Source organism: Aquarana catesbeiana, linkage group LG02 (assembly GCF_042186555.1).
Source record: "Aquarana catesbeiana isolate 2022-GZ linkage group LG02, ASM4218655v1, whole genome shotgun sequence".
NCBI classification, from domain to species: Eukaryota; Metazoa; Chordata; class Amphibia; order Anura; family Ranidae; genus Aquarana; species Aquarana catesbeiana.
In genome coordinates this window covers 488,114,131-488,141,331 of record NC_133325.1, presented here as the reverse complement: position 1 = coordinate 488,141,331, position 27,201 = coordinate 488,114,131, and the positions used below count along the sequence as shown (strand labels likewise).

Here is a 27,201-nt window from a genome sequence, read left to right as displayed (position 1 = left end):
TTTTATACTTTTTGCTATAATAAATATCCCCCCCAAAAATTTAGGCCGATATGTATTCTTTTTTGGTACAAAAAAACCCCCCACAATAAGCGTATATTAGCTGTTTTGCGCAAAAGTTATAGCGTTTACAAAATAGGGAATATATTTATGGCATTTTACCATTATTATTTTTTTTACTAATAATGGCGGCGATCTGCGATTTTACGGCGGACAGATAGGACACTTTTGACACTATTTTGGGACCATTGACATGTATACAGTGATCAGAGCTAAAAATAGCCACCGATTACTGTATAAATGTCACTGGCAGGGAAGGGGTTAACACTAGGGGGAGATCAAGGGGTTAACTGTGTTCCCCAGGTGTGTTCTAACTGTAAGGGGGATGGGACTGACTAGGGGAGGAGACCAAATCGTTGTTCCTACTTAGTAGGAGCAACCAATCTGTCTCCTTTTCCCTGAGAGAACCCGGATTTGTGTGTTTACACACATACATCCCCGTTCTCGGTCTGTAATGAGCAATCACCGGCATGAGCGTCGGCTCCGAGGACATGCTGCTGACACGCGCGTGCCTGCTATAGCATCCTAAAGAGCCGACGTATAGCTATGGCGATTTGCACAGCCGTGCCAACCTACCGCAGTATAACTGCGGTGGCTGCTCAGCAAGTGGTTAACCCATTAATACTGAGTGGGCTCAAACTGCACTGCATCGCACCAAAAGTAGTGCATGTACTACTGTTGGAAATGCACTGCAACTGGTTTGCATAGTACTTGAGTACCATGCGATCTGGTGCAGGCAAATGCCCTGTGTTTGCAACTTGCGTTTGGAGTGTTGTTAAACACCTCAATATCCCACACTATTACCCCCTTCCTACCCAGGCTTTTTTTATGTTTTCAGTGCTGTCACACTTTGAATGACAATTACTGAGTCATGCAAGACTGTACCCAAAAGACATTTTTATCATTTTTTTGAGACAGGTAATGCTTTCTGTTGGCGGTATTTAATCACCACTGGGTTTTTTATTTTTTGCTGTTCAAACTTCAAAATACCAAAAAAATGCTTTTCTTAGATTCTGTTATACAATTTTGCAAATAAATTATTTTTCTTCATACATTTAGATTAAAATGTATTCTGCTTCATTTCTTTGGTAAAAATAACCTAAGTCAGTGTATATTATTTAGTCTGTGTGTGAAAGGATTACAGTCTACAAACTATGGTTTATACATTTGAAAATGTATCATCCCTGATGTACTACCTATCTAATTTCTTGAGGCCTTAAAAATGCCAGGACAGAGCTAATATCCACTAAATGACCCCTTTTGTGTAGTAGATAGACCAAGGCATTTAGTAAGAGGAATAGTGACTTTTCTGTAATTTTTTGTCACGATTGTTTGGAAAATGAAAAAAATTAAATAAACATTGTTTTTTTTTTTCAAAGTTGTAATTTTACAAATTATTTCTCACACACAGCATAGACATTCTTAAAATTACACCCCAAAACACATTCTGTAATTCCTCCTGAGTATGGGGAGAAATGTGCGTGAGACTTTTTCACAGCCTAGATGCAAAGGGCCAAAAATCCAAAAAGCATCTTTGGACTTTCAAGGTGCATAAATTACAAGTAAATTAGGCATCTAATTTCCTGACTCCCCATCACATTTTAGAGGCCCTGGAGTACTAGGACAGTGGAAAGCAAACACTCCAAGGTATTTTATAAGGTATATAATGATTCTTTTGAAAGTGTGATTTTTTTGCCACAAGTTTTTGGAATATACAGGAAAGAAAATTAAAATGTATTTTTTTTTTTACACAAAGTTGTCAATTAATAAGATATTTGTAACATACTTTGGCATGCTTAGAATTACACGCCAAAGCACATTCTGCTACTCTTCCAGAGTATGGGGATACCATGTGTGAGATTTTTTTTTGCAGGCTAGTCACACAGAGGGCCCCAAAATCCAAGGAGCACCTTCGGGCTTTCTAGGGGCATAAATTATGCATCTAATTTCCTGACTACCTACAGTATCACATTTCTGGAGGCCCTGGAGCATCAGGACAGTGGAAACACCCAGAAAAATTATCACAGTTTGGAAAGCAAACATTTCAAGGTATTTTCTAAGAGGCATGCCGAGTCTTTTGAAGATTTAATTTTTTGCCACAAGGTTTTCACAAGAAAATGAAAATAATTTTATTTACAAAGTCATCAATACAGCATGGGCATACTTAGAATTACAACCCAAAGCACATTCTGCTACTCTGAGTATGGCGATACCACATGTGCGAGACTTTTTCAGTACCTGGACTGATTATGTACCGGACTATGTATCTTGTGCATCACACAAATCAACCAACTTTATCAAAACCAAGGTACTGTAATGCTGGCCTCTATATGAGTAATCAGGGAATACAGCTTAAAGTAGCATCTCCTTTAGCAGTCCCTATTCCTATAAGCCAAGTAAGCCTAGTCTAATGGTATGTGGCTGCCCCCAAAAAGGCCATGCTCATTGGCCAGAAAAATCAGGAGACTAAAGAAGGAGGAACAAGAGAGTTCCTGTGGTTCCAGGAGTGCAGTTATCCACAAGGGGTGGTTGAGACTGGTGTCTTGCAGGAACATAGTCAGTTGGATGTTCAGATAGGTAAGTTCAGGTACAGGCAGAAACATGGTCAATAATCAGGCAAATCAGGGACACTAATTTTAGCTACACCGGTCTGGCAAAATTGTGGCTGGTGTGGTGGTAATTGGAGAACTGTGACTGGCTGCACTATTAGGGCTCATATACATATGAACTGAAGGGGGGGGGGGTCAGCAAAACACGCCTCAACCACTACCCTTTTTACCCCCAGTAGCTGGGGGTGTACACCTGCCATGGCTACGATACTTTGCTGCTGTGGAAAGAATTATACCCCCAGTATGCCCACCGACTGTGACTAATTCAAGTGAATGGGGTTACTTGTGTGGAATTCAGAGAGTTAAAGCAGGTGGTAAGAAGGTGATACAGTGCTTCCTCACTGCCTGTCAAATGCTCTCAGAGGAGTGATCCGAACATGGATGGCTCTTCAGAGAGCATCACACATGTGAACAAGTCATTGAGGTGACACAGTGGCTGCTATGGCAGTGATCAGGGACACTGTGGCTGTTGTGGCAGTGATCAGGAACACCGCTGTAATTGAGCCTGTATCATGTGACACAGCAGATGACAGATCGTGCAGCTGTGTGTCCCAGGGAGCACGCGTAAGCGGAAGGATGTGATATGACATCTTTCCGCAACTGGAGAGAACCCACCTGGCCATATATATAGATTGGCTGAGCGAGAAGTGATTTACATTGACACCCGCTACAGATCGCAACTGCAGTGCGTTTTGAATGCAGTGCAGGAAATGCGCACAGATTTACACACCACATTCTGGGCTGAATGGGGCCTAAAATTTCCAACACGGGAACACAAACATCTTCTGAAGAACGCTTTATTGGTCATTGGTGTTTTATGTTCCCTGACTGCTCAAACTTATTCAAACTGTAGTAATCAGAAATTAGACCTCTTGTTACAAGTTTTCCAAATACCCTTGATGACTAAAAATGTATAACAGATCTGATCAGATCTGTTATACATCTAGAAGTGCCTTAGAAGCGTTATGCCTTGTACACACGATCGGACATTCCGACAACAAAATCCATGGATTTTTTCCGACGGATGTTGGCTCAAACTTGTCTTGCATACACATGGTCGCACAAAGTTGTCGGAAAATCTGATCGTTCTGAACGCGGTGACGTAAAACACGTACGTTGGGACTTTAAAACGGAAATTCCGATGGAAAAAGTCCGATGGAGCCCACACAGGATGGAATTTCTGACAACAAGCTCCGATCGCACATATTCCGTCGGAAGGTCCGACCGCGTGTACAGGGCATAAGAGAACATTCATCAGATCTGGTTCTTTACAGTTGGATTCAGGAATGTTCAAATGTCTGTACACCTTTTCTAATGTACCATATCGAGGTCAGCACATTGGAAGAATCAACCAACTGCAAAGGTTTTAACCAGCCAAGTCTACAGGTTTGTTTCTAGGACAAACCTGTGATCCAGAACTCCCTATCAGGACTCTATAAGCAAACATTCAAGTTCACCTGAAAAGAAGTCAAGTTTGTAGAACAATTGTTTTTTTTGGTTTTTTAAATAGCCAGACTATACACGCAGGGTAGCCAAATGTGAGTCTGTTTTGTTATAAAACCTAGATTACGGAAAATCCAATTATAAGATGGAAACATCCGCTTTCCTAAATTGTGCCTTAATACAACCACGAACCAAACCTGGTAGCACAATCTAAATATGTGTATATCAGACAGAAGACATGTCCATGGGAGCCTTTACACTACATACCTGGCAAGAGTTCTCTGTCAGCATTTTCTGTACACCCGGGGTATGGATAAAAAAGGTGTCCCTTTTCTAGGGGATATGGGAGAATCCTAAATGCTTTTTATGGAGACAAAAAAAAAAGTAAGTTTTTATCAGTTAATAAACGTTACAAACAAAACAAATATAAAAAATATGCTTAAAATATGCGTAAAATATGTATTTCTCATTATTCTTACACTTAAAGATCTATGTTTAAAAAAATAACCATGGGGGAGCCGACAATCATGTATTACAAAAACAATACAGCAATCATTTGTTGTGCCTGTATGAATGCCTAAGACATCCGCTCAGCGATTTCTTTTTAAACATAGCCCCCATAGTATCTTGGATCAAAGTGCTCCAAAAAGCTGGATACACGTGAAAAGGAACATACCAAATACACCAGCTGCTGTCTTACTATATATGTGTGCTGGGTTTGCAGTAGCTTGTGATATGGCATTGCTGCAAGTTCTGACACTATCCTGCTGAGGTGGTAACTGGGAAAACCAAGAACAACATAGGCTGCAGCAGATCAACATTGTAACTTTATGATATGCTCAACTGTAGATGTGCAGTCATATAGCTGAATACAATTCTCAGATTAGGCACATGTGTACACGTGAAGAATTGTTATGCTCAAGTAGTATTTTTTTAATGAGTTACTCTCACATCTTCCACACATCAAATAAAGTGGAGCTTTATAATACACATAGGGGGTTATTTACCAAAGGCAAATCCACGTTGCCTTTTCATGTGCACTTCCAAGTGCAGTCGCTGTAGATCTGCGGGGAACATGCAAGGAAAATAAAAAACAGCATTTTTGCTTGCACATGACTGGATGATACAATCAGCAGAGATTCCCCACATTTCAGATCTTCCCCCTCAGCTCTACAGTGACTGCACTTCCAGTGCACCCATAGTGCAGAGTGGATTTGCCTTTCGTAAATCAACCCCAACCTGTATGCTGTCAGTCTCTCCTACAGAGTTTTCAAGACACGTATTGCTTTTTAGCAAGAGAAGATGGGAATATGATACACTATATAAATACTTCTCATGACACAAGCCCAAAGAAGGAAGATAGTAACTGAAGAGATGCTTAAATTAAAGATAAAGCTTCTCCAACATGAATCAATTTTATATTATAAAAAGATGATGCTAATGGGGTGTACTAACAACTCCTTACGTTGTATGTAAACCCAAGCAAATTACTTCTTCTCTTTTGCTTCCTATTTTGGTCGTCACACATATTACAAGTGTTTGTTATATCTGTTCAATGTGCAAAAAATAGCTGCTGGTCCAGCCAGAAATCCAGTGAGCTTGCATTAAAATCACATGAAATGTTATCAGCCATCTTTGCCTTTGTGAACTACAAAACACTGCTCCTCCATTGATATAGTACAATGAGTAATTGCTGTCATACTAGAATAGAAAATGTATTACTGGCAGATCACTAGGTTAAAATAATTCAGTGCCGGTTCACACTGATGCGAGTTCATGGCGAATTTGATGCGTCAAAAACATTCGCATGTCATCCCTAAAGTCATTGTTTTCTATGACCGTCGTTCACATACATGCATTGCGGTTCCTCTATGAATGCGATTAAAAAAAAAGGGTCTTGTGTGAGTTTACAGCGTTGCGTTGCGAATTTAGCCTCCATAGACATTAATGTAAATCGTTCTGGAATCGCATTGTTGGTTCAGATATGTGCGAATTCCACCACACTACTCTCCACAAAAACCAGGAAATACACAGGAAGTTAACACCCTTTTTTTTTTTTCCATTATGATTCCATTGGCTAGAACATCAATCGCAGCTATGACCAACTTCTGAAATTCGCGTTAAAATCGCTGTAATTTCGCGGTAAAATCGCACCATACACAGGACAAAAAAACGGAACAAATTCGCATCGCAGCAGTGTGAACCGGCACTAAAAACTAAAGTCAGAGAAAAAGAAAATCAATGCAGACATTACATCTAAGGCACCAATTTTCATTTTTGTTTTTTGGTACCAGTCATGTTTAATACATAATTTCTAGGAGTAGTTTCAATCTGTGTGCTGAAAACGGCTCTCTTATATGTGGTCACTGTGTACCCCATGTAAACACAAGAAGCTGTACTAAGCCACTGAGTAAAACAGACCAACAGTTATCATGTACTGCATTGGTATGCTAAACTGTCAGGTGTGTACAGGCACTCAGACCTGACCTTTCTGCATATGGCAAGCCTGGCGCAAAAATATTAGATACTTCACCTAAGTGCCTGTGAAAATTACTTTTAGAGTCCATCTGATGGCTCTTACTAGCACCACTTTCATGTTTACAACCAAACAAGCGGAGCTGCCCTCTGCACAACTGTGTTTGATCACTAGATAGATACATGTGCTTTACAATTAAGGTTGATGTAAATAAATTGCACAAGTCCAATTTCAAGCATCTGTGTACAACTTTGGAGCACTAGATGATAGGGTTCATTGAACACTATAAGCTGTGTAAAGAAGCTTCACTTCCTTTAAACAGACTTTGAAGCAGGCGGTGCTAAGATGAGCAGTCAGATTCTAAATGTCCACCTATACAAACCATATAAAGTTCCAGTAAATGTCTATTGACCACATAAAGGTCAAAAATGCTTTAGTAACATGTATGGATGTCCTTTATATGGATGTGCTTGCTAGAAAATTAGGTAGTAACTATTGTGAAGAACCTTCCTCAGCAACCAGTTAACTGAATGACTTCACACATTGGGGGATATTTACTAAAACTGATGCACTCAGAATCTGGTACAGCTGTGTATGGTAGCAAATCAGCTTTTAACTTCAGCTGGTTCAATTAAACTTTGACAAAAAAAAACTCCAAAATACTGGAAGCTGATTGGTTACCATGCGCAGCCGCACAAGATTTTGCACTCTCCAGTTATAGTAAATCACCTCCATTGCCTCAACTCCTGAGAATGCATAACAATGTCAGATAACAGAGTCTCCTGAAAAGAGGAATTTAAAAAGCTATGGGACTCTGTAATTTGGCATTTCTATGCACATTTAGGACCTGGGAAACATTATATGGAATTAAAAAGTTAACAGTGCAGCATTTGTAGAATTTTAGGCAACCTTTAACACCCGAAATTCAAACAGAAATATCAGACTGAGACAAACAGATTTATTTAAAGAAATAAATATACTGTAAATGTAAATATATTTTAAAGTCAAAACTTTTATGATGTTATCTGTTAATTTTAAGAATTTTCAAACACATATTCTATGCTTTACAAATAAACTTTTAATATATGCATACATGACAAAGGGTTCCCAGAGCACTGTGGGTTGAACAAAAAAATAAAATCAATGTACACTTGTTTTGAGGCTCTGTTTGAAACGTTGAACTGAACTTTCCATATGTAGGGTGGAACATGTAACTTGTTCCAGCAGCTGCAGCCTCTCCCCCCTTCCCAATGACAGCAGGTTGGCATCTTTTCCATACGCCCGCTGTCACTGTTTGAAAATAACATGGCTGTGTGGGGCTCTGCCCGCCCAGCCACATCATTCATTCACAGTCCCCTGTGAATGGGAAACTACAAGACCTGACATCCTTTATGGCTGTTGACTTGTTTGTAGTTTCAATGAACTACCAGAGCGCTGTCATTCTTCCTGTCAGCTTAGATGTGTCTGCCCATACGAGGGACAAGCAGACAGATACACTGAGAATGGTATGTTGGTAAAGGAATATAAATAGCCGCCCCTAATATCCTCTCCCATCACTGGGCCAAAGAATAAATCAAAAAATAGTGTGTACTACAAAATAGTAATATGTGATAAAAAGCTGCCACTTAAATAAAAATGTGTAGAATATCCAAAATCGCAACCTATAATTATAATAGAAAAATAGGAGGAGATAGTGGCGCTAGTGACAATGATATATAACTGTGAATCAGAGAATGAAACAATGATTCTGTAGTTATAATGATGAAAATATGTAAATATAAAACACCCAGTGATAAGTGAAAATAAGTCTATATAATGATAATATAGTCCATAAATGTAAGTAGGCAAAGCAAATAAATGAAAGACTTCAATCTTCTTGTACTCTTAATCTTCCACCACACCAACGTGTTAGTGACACCTCTCCCTCTAAAGAGCGCACTGACCAGCTTGTGTTGCCTCTCACTCTCATTTGTTTTTCACATATGGAGCTTTTCTGATTTGAGTCACGGATCATCGTTTGCAACCCAGGTGTGGTTCAATTGCATTTTTTGCCAAACACGAGAGTGAGAGGCAACACAAGCTGGTGAGTGCGCTCTTCAGAGGGAGAGGTTTTACTAACACATTGGTGTGGTGGAAGATTAGAAGATTAAGAGTACAAGAAGATTGAATCCTTTTTTTGGTCTATATTAATTTGTAAATCCCAAAGAAATTAATATAAGCGGCGCTATTATTGGTGATATATCATACCCCAATATTCAAAGTGTCCAATCAGTGTATTAGGCTGATATATGCAATATCTATGTGTCTCCCTTTATTCTGTGAATAAAACAACCTAAAAAAAAATTCAAAATTCAGTGATATAACATGCCTCAGTGTTCAAAATATAAAACCAGTGTACTAAAATAATCGAAATAACACTTAGGTGTATCACTATTAAACTGAAAATTCTTTCAAAAGTGAATTAAAATAATAAAATGACACTTGTGTGTGTGTCACTATTAAACTGAAAATTCTTTCAAAAGTCCATCATATATAAAAGAAGAGATGCATCCGTAAAAATGTCCATAGAAGAGAACACTGTGAAGAAGTGTGCAAATTGCTGAAAAAATGTCCACCAAATCACACATGCCAGTGATTCCTCTCCCTCTGAATTCAACACTCACCAGATGAATATGCCTCACACACTCGTGTTTTGGCAAAAGCGCCAACTTTAAAACCTTCTATCTTCTTCCATCAAATGGCGGTGACTTGAATTGTGGCCTGAAAAGCTGCAGACACCAGGCTGTTTACATGTGCACTGACAGCAACAGAGCAAAAGGTTTTAAAGTTCAATAAATGTGGTGTTTTACGGTATCACACTATGTGCACATTTTTTATTTACATATGGAATGAAATGACACTGGGTCGGATGGAACATGGAGTTTGAGCACACTGTATACAGTGTCTTATGCGCTTTTCCCAAAACACGTGTGAGGCATATTCATCCGGTGAGTGTTGAATTCAGAGGGAGAGGAATTAATTAATATAGACCAGTTTAAGTTTACATTTAAAGTGGCAGCTTTTTTCACATAGGTTTATATAATTCACATTTTGACTCACAATAAGTGCTGCAATAGACACTTTTTCCTGAGCGCAGTGGTGGGGACTCAAGGAGGGCGCAGTTTGTTTGAATACCAGTAATTACATTTGAATCCTTTTTTTACCTGCATTTATTTAATTTATTTTTAAAAAGGTGAACTTATCCTTTAACTGACAAAAATGTTTGTCACTCTTTTTTATCTATAGATAGTTAAAAAATGTAACTGTATTAAATCTAAAACATTTTTGGCCTGGCTATAATAAACAAAAATAAATATATACAAAACTGCTATACATTCTGTAAAGCCTGTTTGAATTTCATCTAAAACTGAGTTTTTAGATCCTCGAATAAGTTCAAGGAATAAAACTTAGGTTCTCCTAAGTAATAAAACTATACGTAAAACTGAATGTGATGTTCTTAATAGTGAAATTATCCACACACTAGACAACACATTTTCTGTTGATTGAAATACAAGCACGGTTTAAATGGCACAGTATTTATGTTGAGCAATAACTAAACTATGAAAATCATAATTTCATGTGAAAACCAAAATATAAAAAAGTTACACATAAGTCTAATTTTAAAAACAAACCTTCATTACCCAGATCCTACTGGGACAGATAAAGATAGGATGATCTCTTTGATCTCTGCTGAATGGTGCACTGACATAACTAAATTAGTATTCCCACTTCAAACAATAGCACAAGTGGTAGGGGCCCCTTTGAAATTAATACAGGCAGCAGAGCATTCCACTGGTGCTGACAATTTAATTAAGATGGGCAGGTTATGAACCTAAGCAATGAAGCAACAAACGGTACAGTATAATAACAAGCCATACTTACTGCCCTCCCATGTGCAGTGCAGTAAATTCAATGCACCCTCTACCCGTTTCCAGTGTTGAAGATGGAAAAAGGCATATGCTACAGCCTCACTGTCTCCACGTTTCAATATATGCTCTGGTGGCATTATCAAGCTTTTCATTTCTAGCAAATACTAGAACAATAAAACACAGGATACTTTAGGTATAACAACACATTTTTTTTATTAAATAACTATAAAGTCTCTAAAGTAAACAGTTTATTGTCTAATTCAACACTTCTGGGAAGGCCCAATAGGTTTATGTAAAGGGCTATTAATGGTCTAATTCCTTTTCTCACTCTCCGTTTCTTCCTAATGAGGAAAATGAAATTACCACTACTAAAGCTGTATTGCAATTGATCAAATGTGATACCCTATTAAAAAAAAATAAAAATAAATGCTTATTAGCAAAAACAATAGCAAAAATAACAGAAGTGGGACAATAGCGATAAAATGTAAAAACAAACGAATAACAAGCGATAATTAAAATGAATGCATAAAACATATATTGAACGTGGAAAAAAAGTATTTGCAAAGTTATTTAAAAGTTTTTGGGGTGCTTTTAATTGAAAACACCCTAAATACCAGTATATTCATTTGAATAACTTAAAAGAATGAGTGCCCTGTGTATATTTATTATGTGAGGAGGCATAAATGTACAGTACACATACAAAAACCTCAAATAGAATTATGTACCGTCCCAATATAGGGAGCTTTCCTGCTAAGTCTAAAGGTGGCTTTGCACACAGTAATTTGTAACTGATTTAAGTACTAGTGATCGCAAGCGATTCATCATCGAACAAAGCAACACACACACTATTGTTCTGCAATGTAGGATTAACTGAAAATATTGATCAAATTTATCATATATCAGTTATACATATAAATAATCTATTTAAAAAGGATAATTTAACCACTTCAGCCCCAGAAGATTTGGCTCCTCAATGACCAGGCCATTTTTTTGCAATATGGCACTGCGTCGCTTTAAATGACAATTGCACTGTCGTGCGCCGCTATACCCAAACAAAATTGACGTTCTTTTTTTCCCACAAATAAAGCTTTCTTTTGGTGGTATTTGATCACCTCTGCGGTTTTTATGTTTTGTGCTGTAAACAAAAGAAAAGCGATAATTTTGAAGAAAAACACAATATCTTTTACTTTTTGCTATAATAAATATCCCAAATTAAAAAAAAAAAAATGTTCCCTCAGTTTAGGCCGATATGTATTCTACATATTGTTGGTAAAAAAAAATTGCACTAAGCGTATATTGATTGGTTTGTGCAAAAGTTATAGCGTCTACAAAATAGGGAATAGATGTATGGCATATTTATTATTATTATTTTTTTTACTAGTAATGGCGGTGATCTGCGATTTTTATCGGGATTGCAATATTGCGGAGGACAAATCGGACACTTTTGACACATTTTTGGGACCAGTGACATTTATACAGCGATCAGTGCTATAAAACTGCACTGATGACTGCATAAATTTCACTGGCAGGGAAGGAGTTAACACTAGGGGATGATCAAGGGGTTAACTGTGTTCCCTAGGTGTGTTCTAAATGTAGGGAGAATGGGACTGACTAGGGGAAGAGAGAGATCGGTTTTCATACTTAGTATGAACACACAATCTGTCTCATCTCCCCTGAGAGAACCGGGATTTGTGTGTTTTCACACACACACATCCCCGTTCTCGTTCTGTAATGAACAATCGCGGGTGCCTGGCGATCATCGCGCCCGCCGGGCACTCACATCGGCTCCGGCGACACACTTTGGGAGTGCGCGCGCCGCCAGAGGCGTCTTAAAGAGCCGACATGCAGCTACGATGGCTGGTGCAGGGGAGCCAACCTGCCGCAGTATAACTGTGTTGGCTGGTCTGGAAGCGGTTAATTGATCTGAATTGTGATAAATTTCCCCAACACATGCAGATATTTGTTAGATCAATCAGTAGCAATCGACAAAATACAGCCACAGCTGATCGTTTTAAATCAATTACAATTAATCAAGATCTCACTAAATCAATTAAATGGAGGATATTTGGATTTCATTCAATTCAACCATTTTGGTCACATTGAATGACCGATTGTATGATCAGATCGATACAAGACGGTCGGCTTAAGGCTTGTCTCTTTCTCCTGTTCTCCTGACTGCTGTATAGACTATGACTCTATTGAAAAGGTTTCTAGCAACTATAAATTGCTGTTACACTTCTTTTTCATTGGTATACCATCTCAACTGACATATATGTTGTTCACTATTAATAGTAAATAAAAAGAAAGGGAATGGCTAGATGTACACTACTGTGCAAAAGCATTCGACAGGTATGAAAAATGCTGTAAATTAAGAACACTTTCTGAAATAGAAGTGCTAATAGTTTATTTGTATCATTTAACAAAATGGAAATTAAATGAACAGAAGAGGAATCCAAATTAATTCAATATTCACCTTCACCTTCAAACCAGCAACAATTCAGTGTACACTTGCACACAGTTTTTGAAGTAACTTGGCAGGTATGTTGTTTAATACATCTTGAAGAACTAACCACAGATCTTCTGTTGATGTAGGCTGCCTCAAATCTTTAGGTCTTTTCATGTAATTCCAAGACAGACTTGATGATGTGATCAGGACTCTGTGGGGGCAAAAACCATCACTTCCAGGACTCCTTGTTCTTCTTTATGCTGAAGACATTGGCTGCATGTTTGGGGGTCATTGCCCTGCTGCAGAATATATTTTGGCCCAATCACATGCCTCCCAGATGGTATGGAAGGATGGATAAGCATCTGCCTGTATTTCGCAGCATTGAGGACACCATTGATCCTGACCAAATATCCAACTCAATTAGCAGAAATGCCTCTTGCCTGAAGACACTCATTATCGTATCGCTCTCCAGCCCTTCAGCGAACAAACTACCTCCTGCTAACCTCAAATTTTGATTCATCAGCCAGGAACACCTGCTGCCATTTTTCTGCACCCCGGTTTTTGTGCATAGTTGAATCGCTTAGCATTGTTGTCATGTCGGAGGTATGGCTTTTTAGCCACGATTCTTCCGTGCAGACCACTTCTGGCCAGACTTCTTCAGACAGTAAATGTGTGCACCTGGGTCCCACTGGCTTCCACCAGTTCTGTGCTGATGGCACTGCTGGACATCTTCCGATGACGAAGGGAAGTAAACATGAGGTGTCTCATCTGCTGCATTAGGTTTCTTGGCCGACTACTATGCCTGCAGTCCTCAATGCTGGCTGTTTCTTTGTGCTTTTTCAAAAGAGCGTGAACAGCACATCTTGAAACCCCAGTCTGCTTTCAAATCTTTGCCTGGGAGAGACCTTGCTGATGTAGTATAACTGTCTTGTTGCTGTGCTCAGTCTTGCCATGGTGTATGACCTGTGACATAAAACTGTCTTCAACCACTTGACCTTAGTAGCAGAGTCTGGATCTTCCTCACCCAGTATTAAGCCGCTCACACAGCTGTTTCAGTTAATGACTGTTTCAACATGCATATGAAATTGATGATCATCAGCACCTGCTTGGTATAATTGGTTAATCATACACATAACTCTAATCCTACAAAATCCCTGACTTTATGGAAGTTTAAGAATTGATGTGGGTTTGAAGCCAAAGGGTAGTCACACCAAATATGGATTTGATTTATCTTTTGTTTGCTCACTTTGCATTTTGTAAACTGATGAAAAATAAACCATTAAAATATAAATTTTTAAAGAATTCTTACTTTACCGCATTTCTTCGTGCCTGTCTAAAACGTATGCGCATCTGCTGGCTACCTCCCCTCCCCCCCAAGACTTTAGCTTCTACGTGCAAAGACATGCATGCCCATATGAAACGTGTGTAAACATATGCTATAGTCTGTTAATAAAGAGATGTATGGCGTACAGATTATGCATGCACATCTGACTACCATCTTGTGTTTAGAGCAATTTAAAGCCACATTTGTGATTGCCTTTCTCATATGTATTAAAGTAGCCCAATAGATTTGCCAAAAACCCTTTCATTCAAAAGCTGTTAAAGCATCCAATATGGGATCTCACAAATTAAATTCCATATTTGCGTGACAAGATATGGCTATGTTGGAGGGACTTAACAAAGGCCTAGTTAAACCCATGAGGTGAAATGTCGTTGGGTACATGAGAGGTTTTCCCACAGAGGATCCATGCAGACCATCATTGGTGTGTTAAACAAAGAGGATTACAGAGGATTAGCTGACATATCACCCTCCAGCAGGATTGCCTAGAGCAAGCATAGAAAGAATCACTCATGCAGCAAACACGCTTTGCTTGACCAGAACCCAAACTCATCAGTGTTACCTAAAGATAAGGGAAAGTTAAGATACTTTTTCAGATAAGTAAATAATCTACGGATTTGTTCTGTATAAGTCCAGGTATTCAGAAAGTATGTGTTAAGGAAAGCAGTTAATAAAATGATCAAAGAAATCCAATTGTAACTTTGGTGTGAGTCTAAAAACAAAACATAGGAAATGCTAGAGCTTGTAATATAATAGTTAATTTGTACAAAGGGTATACACATCAATTTAACAATTTATTTAAAATACGTGCACATAATATGGCTCAGTTACGACTATGGGGATGTAAAGTGTGATTTGTTCAGATTAGGTTACCTTTTTTTGCTTGAAACGTACATTTGAATGCACATTATATTCTTCCATTATCAAGCCAACCGTACATGGATCAAGATTCAAATTTTGAACCAGGTATGGGCAAGGGTGGTTGTAGACAAGTCGATCTATTGATCGACTTGTCTACAACCAGCCTGTCGGCTTTTTCCTGAATGATCAGTGCTGACGGCTAATGCCGGAAATACTGATCACTGGATTCTGAAGGTGGGGAAGGTTGCCCCACTGCCAGAATACAAAACCACAGCAGGACGGATTCCCCAATCCACATAGAGTGTGCGGATGGGAGAATCAGGTATTTTTTTTTCCTTCAACCCACTGGCTGAAGGAAAAAAAAATGTCAGTATATGGGCTGCCTTACAGTATTGAAACCAACAGTAATGATTTAGGTATATCAGCACTGTAACCAAAATTATGATACTCTAATATCTATAAACATCTATTGACCTGTCCTGTTGAAATTGATGAGGCCAAACTCATATTGGAAGCTAGTATCTCATCTTTCAGAGATTTGATAAGCATTGTAAAAAACTCCATATCAGGCAAGTCCAGAGGTACAGTACAGAGATGATGAGATAATGCCGTGATCATTCCAGAAATTCCATAAAAGAAGAAAAACTACATACAGGCAGTCCCCAGGTTGCAAACAAGATTCCATAGGTTTGTTCTTAAGTTGAATTTGTTTGTAGGGTGGAACAGGTACATTTTTTAAGTGTAGCTCCAGCCAAAAAAACATTTTTAAAGTTTTTTGGATAGCATAGGGAAGGGTTAATACCCCTGAAAGGTTTATTTTGCTGTCTGTGCCCCTGTTCAGAAGATTTCACCTCACTTTCTGTCCCTGTGACCATTGGATTTTGAAAATTTTGGGTTGTTGTGGAAACAAGGATTGTTGATAAAGTTTTAGTGGAGACACTTTTTTTCCCATGATAACTCTTACATCAGTAAATTTCCCTTCCTAGGGGTAGATTTCCTCTCACTTCCTGTTGTCTCCCTCCTTTTGTAAGTAGGAGTCGTTTGTAAGTCGGATGTTTGCCTCTATTCACAAATCATTGCTGTTGATGCAGCTGTGGACACATAACAGGTATGTACCGGAGGAAAAAAAAATCAACCAAATTTGAGCATGATATAAGTGTTTTTTTCCCAAACAGATGAGACACGACCGCGTATCTTTGTTCAAAACAGGTAAATGTTTAAGGTTTCCACCTTATTATATTTCCTTGAGGAAGTTGTGACATCGGACAAGGTTTTCCAATTAAACAGTATATGAATTATAACATGAATATTGTTGTTTACATAAATGGTTGGTCTAAATGTGATGAAATGCAATTTGTAGACAGTACCGCCTAGGTTCACACTGTAGCAATGCGGGAACCAGCCGCGGGTGTCAATACAATGTTAATGACACCCCCCAGTTTGGTTCACAGATCGCAGTGTGAACTGTGGATTTGGACAGGAATCAGATGGCATAGGTGAGAACAACCATGCGATCCGATTCCAGTGCGGAGAAATAAAAGTCCCTGCGCTATTTTTTATGCAAATCCAATGCGAGTTCAGCCATACAACTGTATGGCTGAACTTGCACTGTACAGATATCGCATGTGATCAGCACCGCAGTGCGGGTGCGAATTACATGCAGTGTCTGACATCACTACAGTGTGAACCTGGGCTAAAAGTTTAGGGTTGATAAGCACTACTGTGGAGCACAGAACCCTTGTCTCATTCAAATCTGTTTAGACACTTCTATATTATGCAAGCAGGATTTACACTCATCGGTTACTTTATTAGGTACACCTGTTCAATTGCTTGGTAACACAAATTGCTTATCAGCCAATCACATGGCAGCAACTCAATGCATTAAGGCATCTAGACGTGGTGAAGACAACTTGCTGAAGTTCAAACCGAGCATCAGAATGGGGAAGAAAGAGGATTTAAGAGACTTTGAACGTGGCATGGTTGTTGGTGCCAGATGGGCTGGTCTGAGGTATGCAGACTACCATCTCTGAATGCACAACACATTGAACCTTGAAGCAGATGGGCTACAGTAGCAGAAGACCACACCGGGTGACACTCCTGTCAGCTAAGAACGGGAAACTGAGGCTACAATTTGCACAGGCTAACCAAAATTGTACAATAGAAGATTTGAAAATCACCAGATCTCAATCCAATAGAGCACCTTTGGGATGTGGTGGAACAGGAGATTCGCATCATGGATGTGCAGCCGACAAATCTGCAGCAACTCTGTGATGCTATCATTTCAATATAGACCAAAATCTCAGGGGAATGTTTCCAACACATTGTTTGATCTATGCCACGAAGAAATAAGGCAGTTCTGAAGGCAAAAGGTCCAACCTGGCACTAGCAAGGTGTACCTAATAAAGTGGCTAGTGAGTGTATGTCTGTTTTCTATTTTCATGGTATTGAAAGGATGTTTTCACCACAAAGGGGAAGGGATCTGGGACATTTGCTCTTGAAAAGAGATGCTTTATGGATTTTTAGGTTGCAGACATGGGTCCCCTCTAGCCTTAATCACAGATGGTATTTGGCTTTGCACGTGGAGGTGTACTGCCATTCTGCATTATTATTATACTATGTAATCATTTTTAAAGCGGTTGTAAGGGCTCAAGGTTTTTTTTACCTTCATGCATGCTATGCATGAAGGTAAAAAAAATCTGTGTGCAGCAGCCCTTCCTAATACCTACCTGAGCCTGATCTTCCTCCAGCATTATGCAAGGGAACCTTGGCTCTCCCAGGTCCCTCTCTCCTCATTAGCTGAGAGAGCAGAGGTAGCCAGTGAGCCAATGAAAAGAGAGCGGGGGTGGGGCCGAACTACGCTCCATGTGTGAATGGACACACAAAGCAGCGGCTCAGGAACGAACCTGTTCAGGTGCCCCCATAGCAAGCTGCTTGCTAGAGGGGCACTCGGCAGGAGCCTGGAGCGTCGGCGGGGGACTTGAGAAGAGGAGGATCAGGCCTGCTCTGTGCTAAACCACTGTACAGAACAGGTAAGTATAACATGCCTTTAATATCACTTTAATTAGTTATGTGTTTGTTTGATTTTTTGTTATAGGGGGGCTGTCATTTCACGGTCCATTGTTATGTATGATTTTATCTTGGTTTCTATTTTACTATAATTGTATCATACTAACATCAATTCCTAACCCAACAAGTTTAAATTTTGGGATTTTTTTTATCTATCCTTATTTGCACTGAGGTAGGCAAGCTTATAGGGTGAATGGTACTGTCTACAAATTCCATTTCATCACATTTAGACCAACCATTTATGTAAACAACAATATTCATATTACAATTCATATACAGTTTAATTGGAAAACCTTGTCCGATGTCACAACTTCCTCAAGGAAATATAATAAGGTGTAATAACGAGATGGAGAGATAGGGCAGTGACGTCACACTCTCCACCTCGTCAAAGAGAAGGCTTTGCATTCATTTAGGTAATACAAAGCATTCTCTGAATGGTGCCCGTGCTGAGCGGCCGACCTTCTGTATTCTCAATACATCAGGCCGGCCACTCAGTGCGGGACGAGAAGCAAATGGAGATCACTGGAGTAGCTGTTTTGACTTTAGTGATTTCCAGCTTCCAGGGGCATCAGCCAGATATGGTATTTACATAGTTACATTGGTCCAAGCAGGACCAATGTAACGATGTAAAATATACCAAGCCTGGAATTCTTCTTTAATCACTTGCCCTTAAGCCCCCTTCCTAACCAGACCAATTTTCATCTTTCAGCGCTGTCACACTTTGAATGACAATTACTCAGTCATGTAATACTGTACCCATATGAAATTTTTTTCCTCTTTTTCACACAAATAGAGCTTTCTTTTGATAGATTTGATCACCACTGTTTTTTTTTAATTTTTTTGCGCTATAAATGAAAGAAGACCGAAAAATTTGTAAAAAAATGCATTTTTCTTTGTTTCGGTTAAAAAAATTTAGCGAATTAGTAATTTTTCTTCATACATTTTGGCCAAAATTTATACTGCTACATATCTTTGGTAAAAATAACCAAAATAAGTGTAAATTATTTGGTCTTTGTGAAAGTTATAGAGTCTACAAACTATGGTGCCAATCTCTGAAAATTGATCACACCTGATGTACTGACGGCCTATCTCATTTCTTGAGACCCTAACAAGACAGGAAAGTACAAATACCCCCCAAATTACCCCTTTTGGAAAGTAGTTCAAGGTATTTAGTAAGAGGCATGGTGAGTTTTTTAAAGTTATATTTTTTTCCCACAATTCTTTGCAAAATTAAGATTCCCCCCCCCCCCCCCCCCCCACAAAATTGTCATAACAAGTTATTGCTCACACACAGCATATGAATACCACAAACTACACCCCAAAACACATTCTGCTACTCCTGAGTATGGCGATACCACATGTGTGAGACTTTTTCACAGCTTGACCACATAGACAGGCCCAACATGCGGGGAGCACCTTCAGGTGTTCTAAGGACATAAATTACACATTTAATTTCTTGACTACCTAGTAAACACCCCAATGTATAATCTATGAGGCATAATGAGTTTTTTGAACATGTGATTTTTTTTTCCACAAGTTTTTGGAAATTGAAATGAAAATGCATTTTTTTTTTTTTTACACAAAGTTGTCCATTTATAAGATATTTATATCACATAACATGTACATACCATAAATTACACCCCAAAATACATTCCACTACTACTACAGAGTATGGCGATACCACATGCGTGAGACTTTTACACAGCATGGCCACATACAGAGGCCCAACATGCAGGTAGCACTATCAGGTGTTCTAGGGGCATAAATTACACATCTAATTTGATTACCTATTACACTTTTATAAGACACTGATGGGCACTGTAGTGGCATGGATGTGGCACGTGTGAGAACTGATGTGGCATGAATGTGGCACGGATAAGCACTGCTGTGGCATGGATGTGGCACGGGTGAGCACTGGTGTGGCATGGATGAGCACTGGTATGGCACGCATGATCACGGATGAGCACTAAAGTGGCACGGATGAGCACTGCTGGGGCATGGATGTGGCACGGATGAGCACTGGTGTGGCACGGATGAGCACTCATGTGGCACGGATGAGCACTGATGAGGCACAGATGAGCACTGATGAGGCACAGATGAGCACTGATGAGGCACAGATGAGCACTGATGAGGCACGGATGAGCACTGATGAGGCACGGATGAGCACTGATGAGGCACGGATGAGCACTGATGAGGCACGGATGAGCACTGATGAGGCACGGATGAGCACTGATGAGGCACGGATGAGCACATGATGAGGCACGGAGGAGCATGAATGGGCCATGAATGAGGCATGGATAGGCACGGATGGGGATGGATGAGCAAGGCTGAGCATGGCTGGGCATGGGTGAGCATGGCTGGACATGGATGAGCAAGAATGAGCATGGATCCAGCCCCCTCTTCTCCTCGCACAATGTACCAATCGGTGGGAGGAGCTGAACCAGGCATGCTCTGGTCTGTTGACAACTGAATGCTCTGTGGTTGGAGGGAGCAATCACGTGGTAAAGGACCGCTGTCATTGGCCCTTTACCCCGTTCCGTGATGCGCCAGGTCCAGGGGACCCAATGGTCACGGACATTCTCGAGTGCGTGATTCTGGGAGGACATCCTATGATGGCCTCCAAGAATTATGCGACCATGCTGTACCCGTCATTCGGCTATGGCCTGCTTGGCAACTGGTTAAAGTGGTTGCAAACTCCTACATGTACCCATTGAAGTGAATAGCCTCAGGTGATACACATAGATGAAACAAATTCCAGTACATAAGTTATACCCGTTTATCTGCAGCAATCTCTTCTCTACATCTGTTCAAAGTCCAGAATTTGGGCAGCTTGACTGAGCTTTCAGAAAGTAGGGGGTGGGATCCGAAGTTACACGCTGCACAGTTTATAATGGAGAGCTCTGAGAGCTGACTGGAGGAAAGAGACATACCTCCCCTCCCACACGACACACAGTAAACGTGCTGTACCCAAATGAAATTTTTATCATTTTTTTTCCCACTAATAGAGCTTTCTTTTGGTGATATTTGATCACCCCTGCGGTTTTTATTTCTTGCACTATAAACAAAACAAGAGTGACAAGTTTGAACAATATTTTTTACTTTTTGCTATAATAAATATCCATTTTTTTTTTTTTTAAAACAAATTTTTTCCTCAGTTTAGGCCGATACGTATTCTTCTACATATTTTTGGTAAAAAATATCGCAATAAGCTTATATTTATTGGTTTGCGCAAAAGTTATAGCGTCTACAAAAAAAGGGGATAGATTTATAGCATTTTTATTTATTTATTTTTTTTACTAGTAATGGTGGCGATCTGCGATTTTTATCGTGACTGCGATATTGCGGCGGACACATCGGACACTTTTGACACATTTTTGGGACCATTCACATTTATACAGCGATCCGTGCTATAAAAATGCATTGATTACTGTATAAATGTGACTGGCAATGAAGGGATTAATCAGGAGGGGGCGCTGCAGGGGTTAATTATGTTCCTAAGGAGTGATTCTAACTGTGGGGGGAGGGGACTCACAAGGGGAGGAGAACGATCAGTGTTCCTCCGTACAAAGAACACACCATCGGTCTCCTCTCCTCTGACAGGACGTGGATCTGTGTGTTTACACACACAGATCCACGGTCCTGCTCAGTTACCAGGCAATTGCGGGTGCCCGGCGGACATCGCGGCCGCCGGGCACGTGCACCGGGACCTGAGTGACGCGGCGGGCGTGCGCGCACCCCCTGGAGGGCCTGGAAGGCCGTCACGTCATATGATGGAGGCCCAGGATAACAGCTGCATCGTCCCGCCGTCATATGACGGTGGGCGGGCAGCAAGTGGTTAAGTTCATTTTTTTTCCTCGTTATTAAACACACAGCACCCCATATTGACAGAAAAATAGAGAATTGTTGACATTTTTGCAGATTTATTAAAAAAGAAAAACAGAAATATCACATGGTCCTAAGTATTCAGACCCTTTGCTCAATATTTAGTAGAAGCACCCTTTTTCACACCTGGATTTGGGGATCCTCTGCCATTCCTCCTTGCAGATCCTCTCCAGTTCTGTCAGGTTGGATGGTAAACGTTGGTGGACAGCCATTTTTAGGTCTCTCCAGAGATGCTCAACTGGGTTTATGTCAGGGCACTGGCTGGGCCATTCAAGAACAGTCACGGAATTGTTGTGAAGCCACTCCTTCGTTATTTTAGCTGTGTGCTTAGGATCATTGTCTTGTTGGAAGGTAAATCTTCGGCCCAGTCTGAGGTCCTGAGCATTCTGGAGGTTTTTGTCCAGGATATCCCTGTAAATGGCTGCATTCATCATTTCCTCGATTGCAACCAGTTGTCCTGTCTCTGCAGCTGAAAAACACCCCTACAGCATGATGCTGCCACCACCATGCTTCACTGTTGGGACTGTATTGGACAGGTGATGAGCAGTGCCTGCTTTTCTCCACACATACCGCTTAGAATTAAGGCCAAAAAGTTCTATCTTGGTCTCATCAGACCAAAGAATCTTATTTCTCACCATCTTGGAGTCCTTCAGGTGTTTTTTTTAGCAAACTCCATGTGGGCTTTCATGTGTCTTGCACTGAGGAGAGGCTTCCGTCGGGCCACTCTGCCATAAAACTCCGACTGGTGGAGGGCTGCAGTGATGGTTAACTTTCTACAACTTTCTCCCATCTCCATCTCTGGAGCTCAGCCACGGTGATCTTTGGGTTCTTCTTTACCTCTCTCACCAAGGCTCTTCTCCCCCGATAGCTCAGGTTGGCCGGATGGCCAGCTCTAGGAAGGGTTCTGGTCGTCCCAAATGTCTTCCATTTAAGGATTATGGAGGCCACTGTGCTCTTAGGAACCTTAAGTGCAGCAGAAATTTTTTTTGTAACCTTGGCCAGATCTGTGCCTTGCCACAATTCTGTCTCTGAGCTCTTCAGGCAGTTCCTTTGACCTCATGATTCTCATTTGCTCTGACATGCACTGTGAGCTGTAAGGTCTTAAATAGAAAGGTGTGTGGCTTTCCTAATCAAGTCCAATCAGTATAATCAAACACAGCTGGACTCAAATGAAGGTGTAGAACCATATCAAGGATGATCAGAAGAAACGGACAGCACCTGAGTTAAATATATGAGTGTCACAGCAAAGGGTCTGAATACTTAGGACCATGTGATATTTCAGTTTTTCTTTTTTAATAAATCTGCAAAAATGTCAACAAGTCTGTGTTTTTCTGTCAATATGGGGTGCTGTGTGTACATTAATGAGGAAAAAAAAATGAACTTAAAATGATTTTAGCAAATGACTACAATATAACAAAGAGTGAAAAATTTAAGGGGGTCTGAATACTTTCCGTCCCCACTGTGTATATATATATATATATATATATATATATATATATATATATATATATATATATATATATATATATATAATTTTTTTTTTTTGCTTTAAAATATGTTTTAACCCTTTCACTACCACCAGAATTTGTCACACTTTGACAGCAGTGGGATGTGCATAATGCACATAAATCCTACTGCTGACTTTCAGACAGAAGTGATCAGGCAGTTTGTTTCTACAGACCCCCAGAAGCACATTCGGCAGGCTAAATGGAAGGGCAGTACAACAGTATTGTTTATAAAACAGACTCACTCTTTCATGCTCTACCAATACCCGTCACTGCTTAATGGCTGTTATATTTAAAGAAATTGTAGAAATTGCTGTTAAATAAAAAGTAAAATTGCATTTGTTGGACATTATAAACCTAAGCAACAAGTACACACATAACATTCACTATGCTGTAGTCACAAAAAACTCATGTTGCTCTGCAAACCTCCATCATTTTAACATCCCCCTTTTTAATAGTCGTCTAGGAAAATAACAGGTAATATTGCATAATCCATTGACATATGTGGGCTGACAAACACTAAAGTCATAAAATAAAGGTTGGGAGATGGAGAATGTGTGTGCAAAGTTCAATAGTTCAGGTTGCTTTTCCTGATTTACTGCCTAAACCTATATTTTATATACTAAATTACAGCACTCTCTCCCAGCATGGGAGAACAGCAGATTTCTCATGAAAGTATCATCCGTTTTCTTGGATTTACATGGGTGGTGACATCATCTGATTAATTCCACTGGGCTTTTTTTCTTTTCTTTTAAGAGTAAGACAGGGACGCCACCAAGGTTGAGGACAACATTTTTATGTTATCCTACAAATTTCAGTTGCAAGAAATTCCAAACTATTTTAGTTTTTTCTTTCCTCCCAAACTCTGATCCATCTTCTTATCATGAAGGCAGGAGTATAAATATGCATGCTTAGATTGCCCAGGTGTACATGTTTATTCTTGTGTAGATTATCGCCTCATACAGTATCTGTGGCAATCTTCATACAGTTTACTCATTTCTCTATAACAGTGGTCGCCGACCACTGATGGTCCACAAGAAAATTTTGGTGGTCCCCAGGGGTTCTGCCGCAAATCAATAATGTGGCGGATGTATACCGCCCAGTGTTTTTTGAAGTGTTGTTCACAATGCACGCTGACAGTCAATACTGTCTGTGTGTATTGATACCCCATGCCTCTTCTGTAGTTCCGGCTTCTGTGAACTAAGAAGGAGGCGCAGGGAGTAGTGCCGAGGGTGGGAGGTGAAGAAGTAGGAGACTTCCAAAGGCAGCGCTGACCACAGACTGTGGGAGGGAGCACGGAGCTAGAGCACATGGCTGGACAAAGAGGTGAGATCCAATGACGAGTCTGTGTAAGGTAGCAGTGTGACACAGAGTGTCGGGGCGGGCGGGGGTCAGAGAGCCAGAGCGTTGTGTGTACAAGGCATGGAAAATACATGTTAGTGGTTCACAGTATTCAAAATTGTGAGTTTTGTGTTCCATGAGATCTGAAAATTGGAAACCACTGCTCTATAAAATGGGTTAACAAGAAAAAGCAAAAAAGAAAATGTTGACAAAAGTGAAAACTATACAAACGTATTATAGCCAGTCATTTTTTAAATTGCTTTTACTCGAAATCTGACCTGATGTTTTGACTGTATGCTTCTTGTAAGTTTGCAACGCGCAGCATGACAAAAATGTTCATAATAATCATACTTGAACAACATATATTAAACAGAGAATTCGATTCTGGCAAAAAAAGCACACTGGCTTTTATGGTGACCTAATAAGACACATATACTGTACTTCATCCGGAGGGATGTGACTGGCAAAAGTGGTCAGACTTCATTTAGGTTTAGGAAGCAAAGTCAGAAACGAGATTTCTTCAACTGAATCTATGCGACACATATGAATTCACTGTGATTTACAGATCACCCATGTTTGAAACATTAGTCTAGAACCAACTAACCCTTCAAGTATAGGGTGGGCATACTGTAACTCGCCTCCACGATAATTTGAAATTTAGGATTAGATTTCAACATTGATGCTCACCACATTCAGTCCCGATCATGTTTAACCCATCATATTTCTACTGTATTGCTTGCGGTGAATGTCCACTAGGGCACCCTCATTCATTTTCTAAGCCTTCGATATAGGTTTATGAACATACAGTATTTGTGACAAGTTTTTGTATTAGAGAAAAGACTGATATATAAAAAAATCTGATCATGCGGCTGACAATTAAACATTTGAAAACTTTGTTTTAAATACCAAATGACGTCAAAGGGATATTTAGTAAGATATAACTACTTTCATAGTCTTACCTCCACTGTTTGGTTAGCAGAGTTGCGCGATGCATCTAAATATGACTGTGAAGTATAATGGGTGCTAGATTTAGACCCAGTGCACCCAGTGATCAGTACTTAGCAACAAAAAAGGTCTGAATCTGGAGTCCCATAGAGCAGTGATCATCAACCCTGTCCTCAGGGCCCACTAACAGGCCAGGTTTTATGTATTACCTTGGGGAGATGCAGACTAGAATACTGCAATCACTGAGCAGCAAATGATATCACCTAGGGATGTATTTCAGTTATCTTGCAAACCTGGTCTGTTAGTGGGCCCTGAGGACAGGGTTGATAAAGACTGCCATAGAGCACACTTGTGCTTGCTAGCATGAAGCACTGAGGCACTGACAGCAAGGGATATGATTACATAATACCTTGTTTCACAAACAGCATCTTTTAGTCCAGGTAACATCCCTCCTAAATCTTGATAATACGATTGTCTTTTTTTTTTTTTTTGGATATGGATAAAAATAAGGTAATAATGTTTAGAAACATCTCTTAATCATAATAACACAATATGATTTGGCTTTGTTTTTTGTGTTTTTTTTTTTTAAATAAATCAGCTTGTATAACTATAACTGCTCATTTTAGCCCATCTCTCTTGAATGCCAGTGAACAAAGACTATGTGTGTCTGAGACTGTCTACTACAAAATTGCCCTTGCCTTGATCATTCATGCAAAAAACAATTTCATACAGCAATTAACTATCTTTCTGAATGTTGTAATGTTTTTAATAAAATAAACAGGCACACAGACATTTGTTAAAAACCCACTTCAAGATTAATTACCGTGGCTATGGTTATCTCTGTCATTGAAAGTTATAAATGCTGCCTTGACTTTACTTATAATCTAGTCCAGATAGTTACACAAAATGGACACGGAAAGCTTCTCCTTGACAGCTATAAAACATTTGCCTTTTAACATATTCTCACTTGATCAAAAAACATTTCTTAGCTGACGCTAAAGGTATGGATATTTTTGCATAGTTACATTTGTCCAGCTTGGATCAATGTAAGTATGCATGTGCCATTCCTGGTCGATCACCATGAAAGCTGGAAATCCCTGTAGTAGGCGACGCTACTACAGTGATAGTCGTTATCTTCTGGGTCTCGTGCTAAGCAGCTGCTTTTTGAACACAAGAGGTTGCTCACTTAGCACGGATGCCATTCAAAGAACACTTTGCATCTTCTATATGAAAGCAAAGGGTTCTCTGACTGGACGAATTGGAGATTGTGATATTACCACCTTGTCCAATCAGAGAACGCTTTGATCCAAGAAATTAGCCGAC

The 27,201-nt window shown here is 39.8% G+C and overlaps 1 protein-coding gene across 5 annotated transcripts in view; it reads right to left on the bottom strand.

The window, feature by feature from the left end:
* Nucleotides 1–27,201, bottom strand: part of ST7L (suppression of tumorigenicity 7 like) — a 289,595-nt gene that overhangs the window by 85,378 nt on the left and 177,016 nt on the right. For all 5 annotated transcript variants that reach the window (XM_073615725.1, XM_073615728.1, XM_073615727.1 and 2 more), the window contains 2 exons: nt 10,507–10,657; nt 4,377–4,469 (listed from right to left, as the gene is read on the bottom strand). In XM_073615725.1, coding sequence (XP_073471826.1) covers nt 4,377–4,469; nt 10,507–10,657 — 244 coding nt within the window. The remainder of the gene's footprint in view (nt 1–4,376; nt 4,470–10,506; nt 10,658–27,201) is intronic.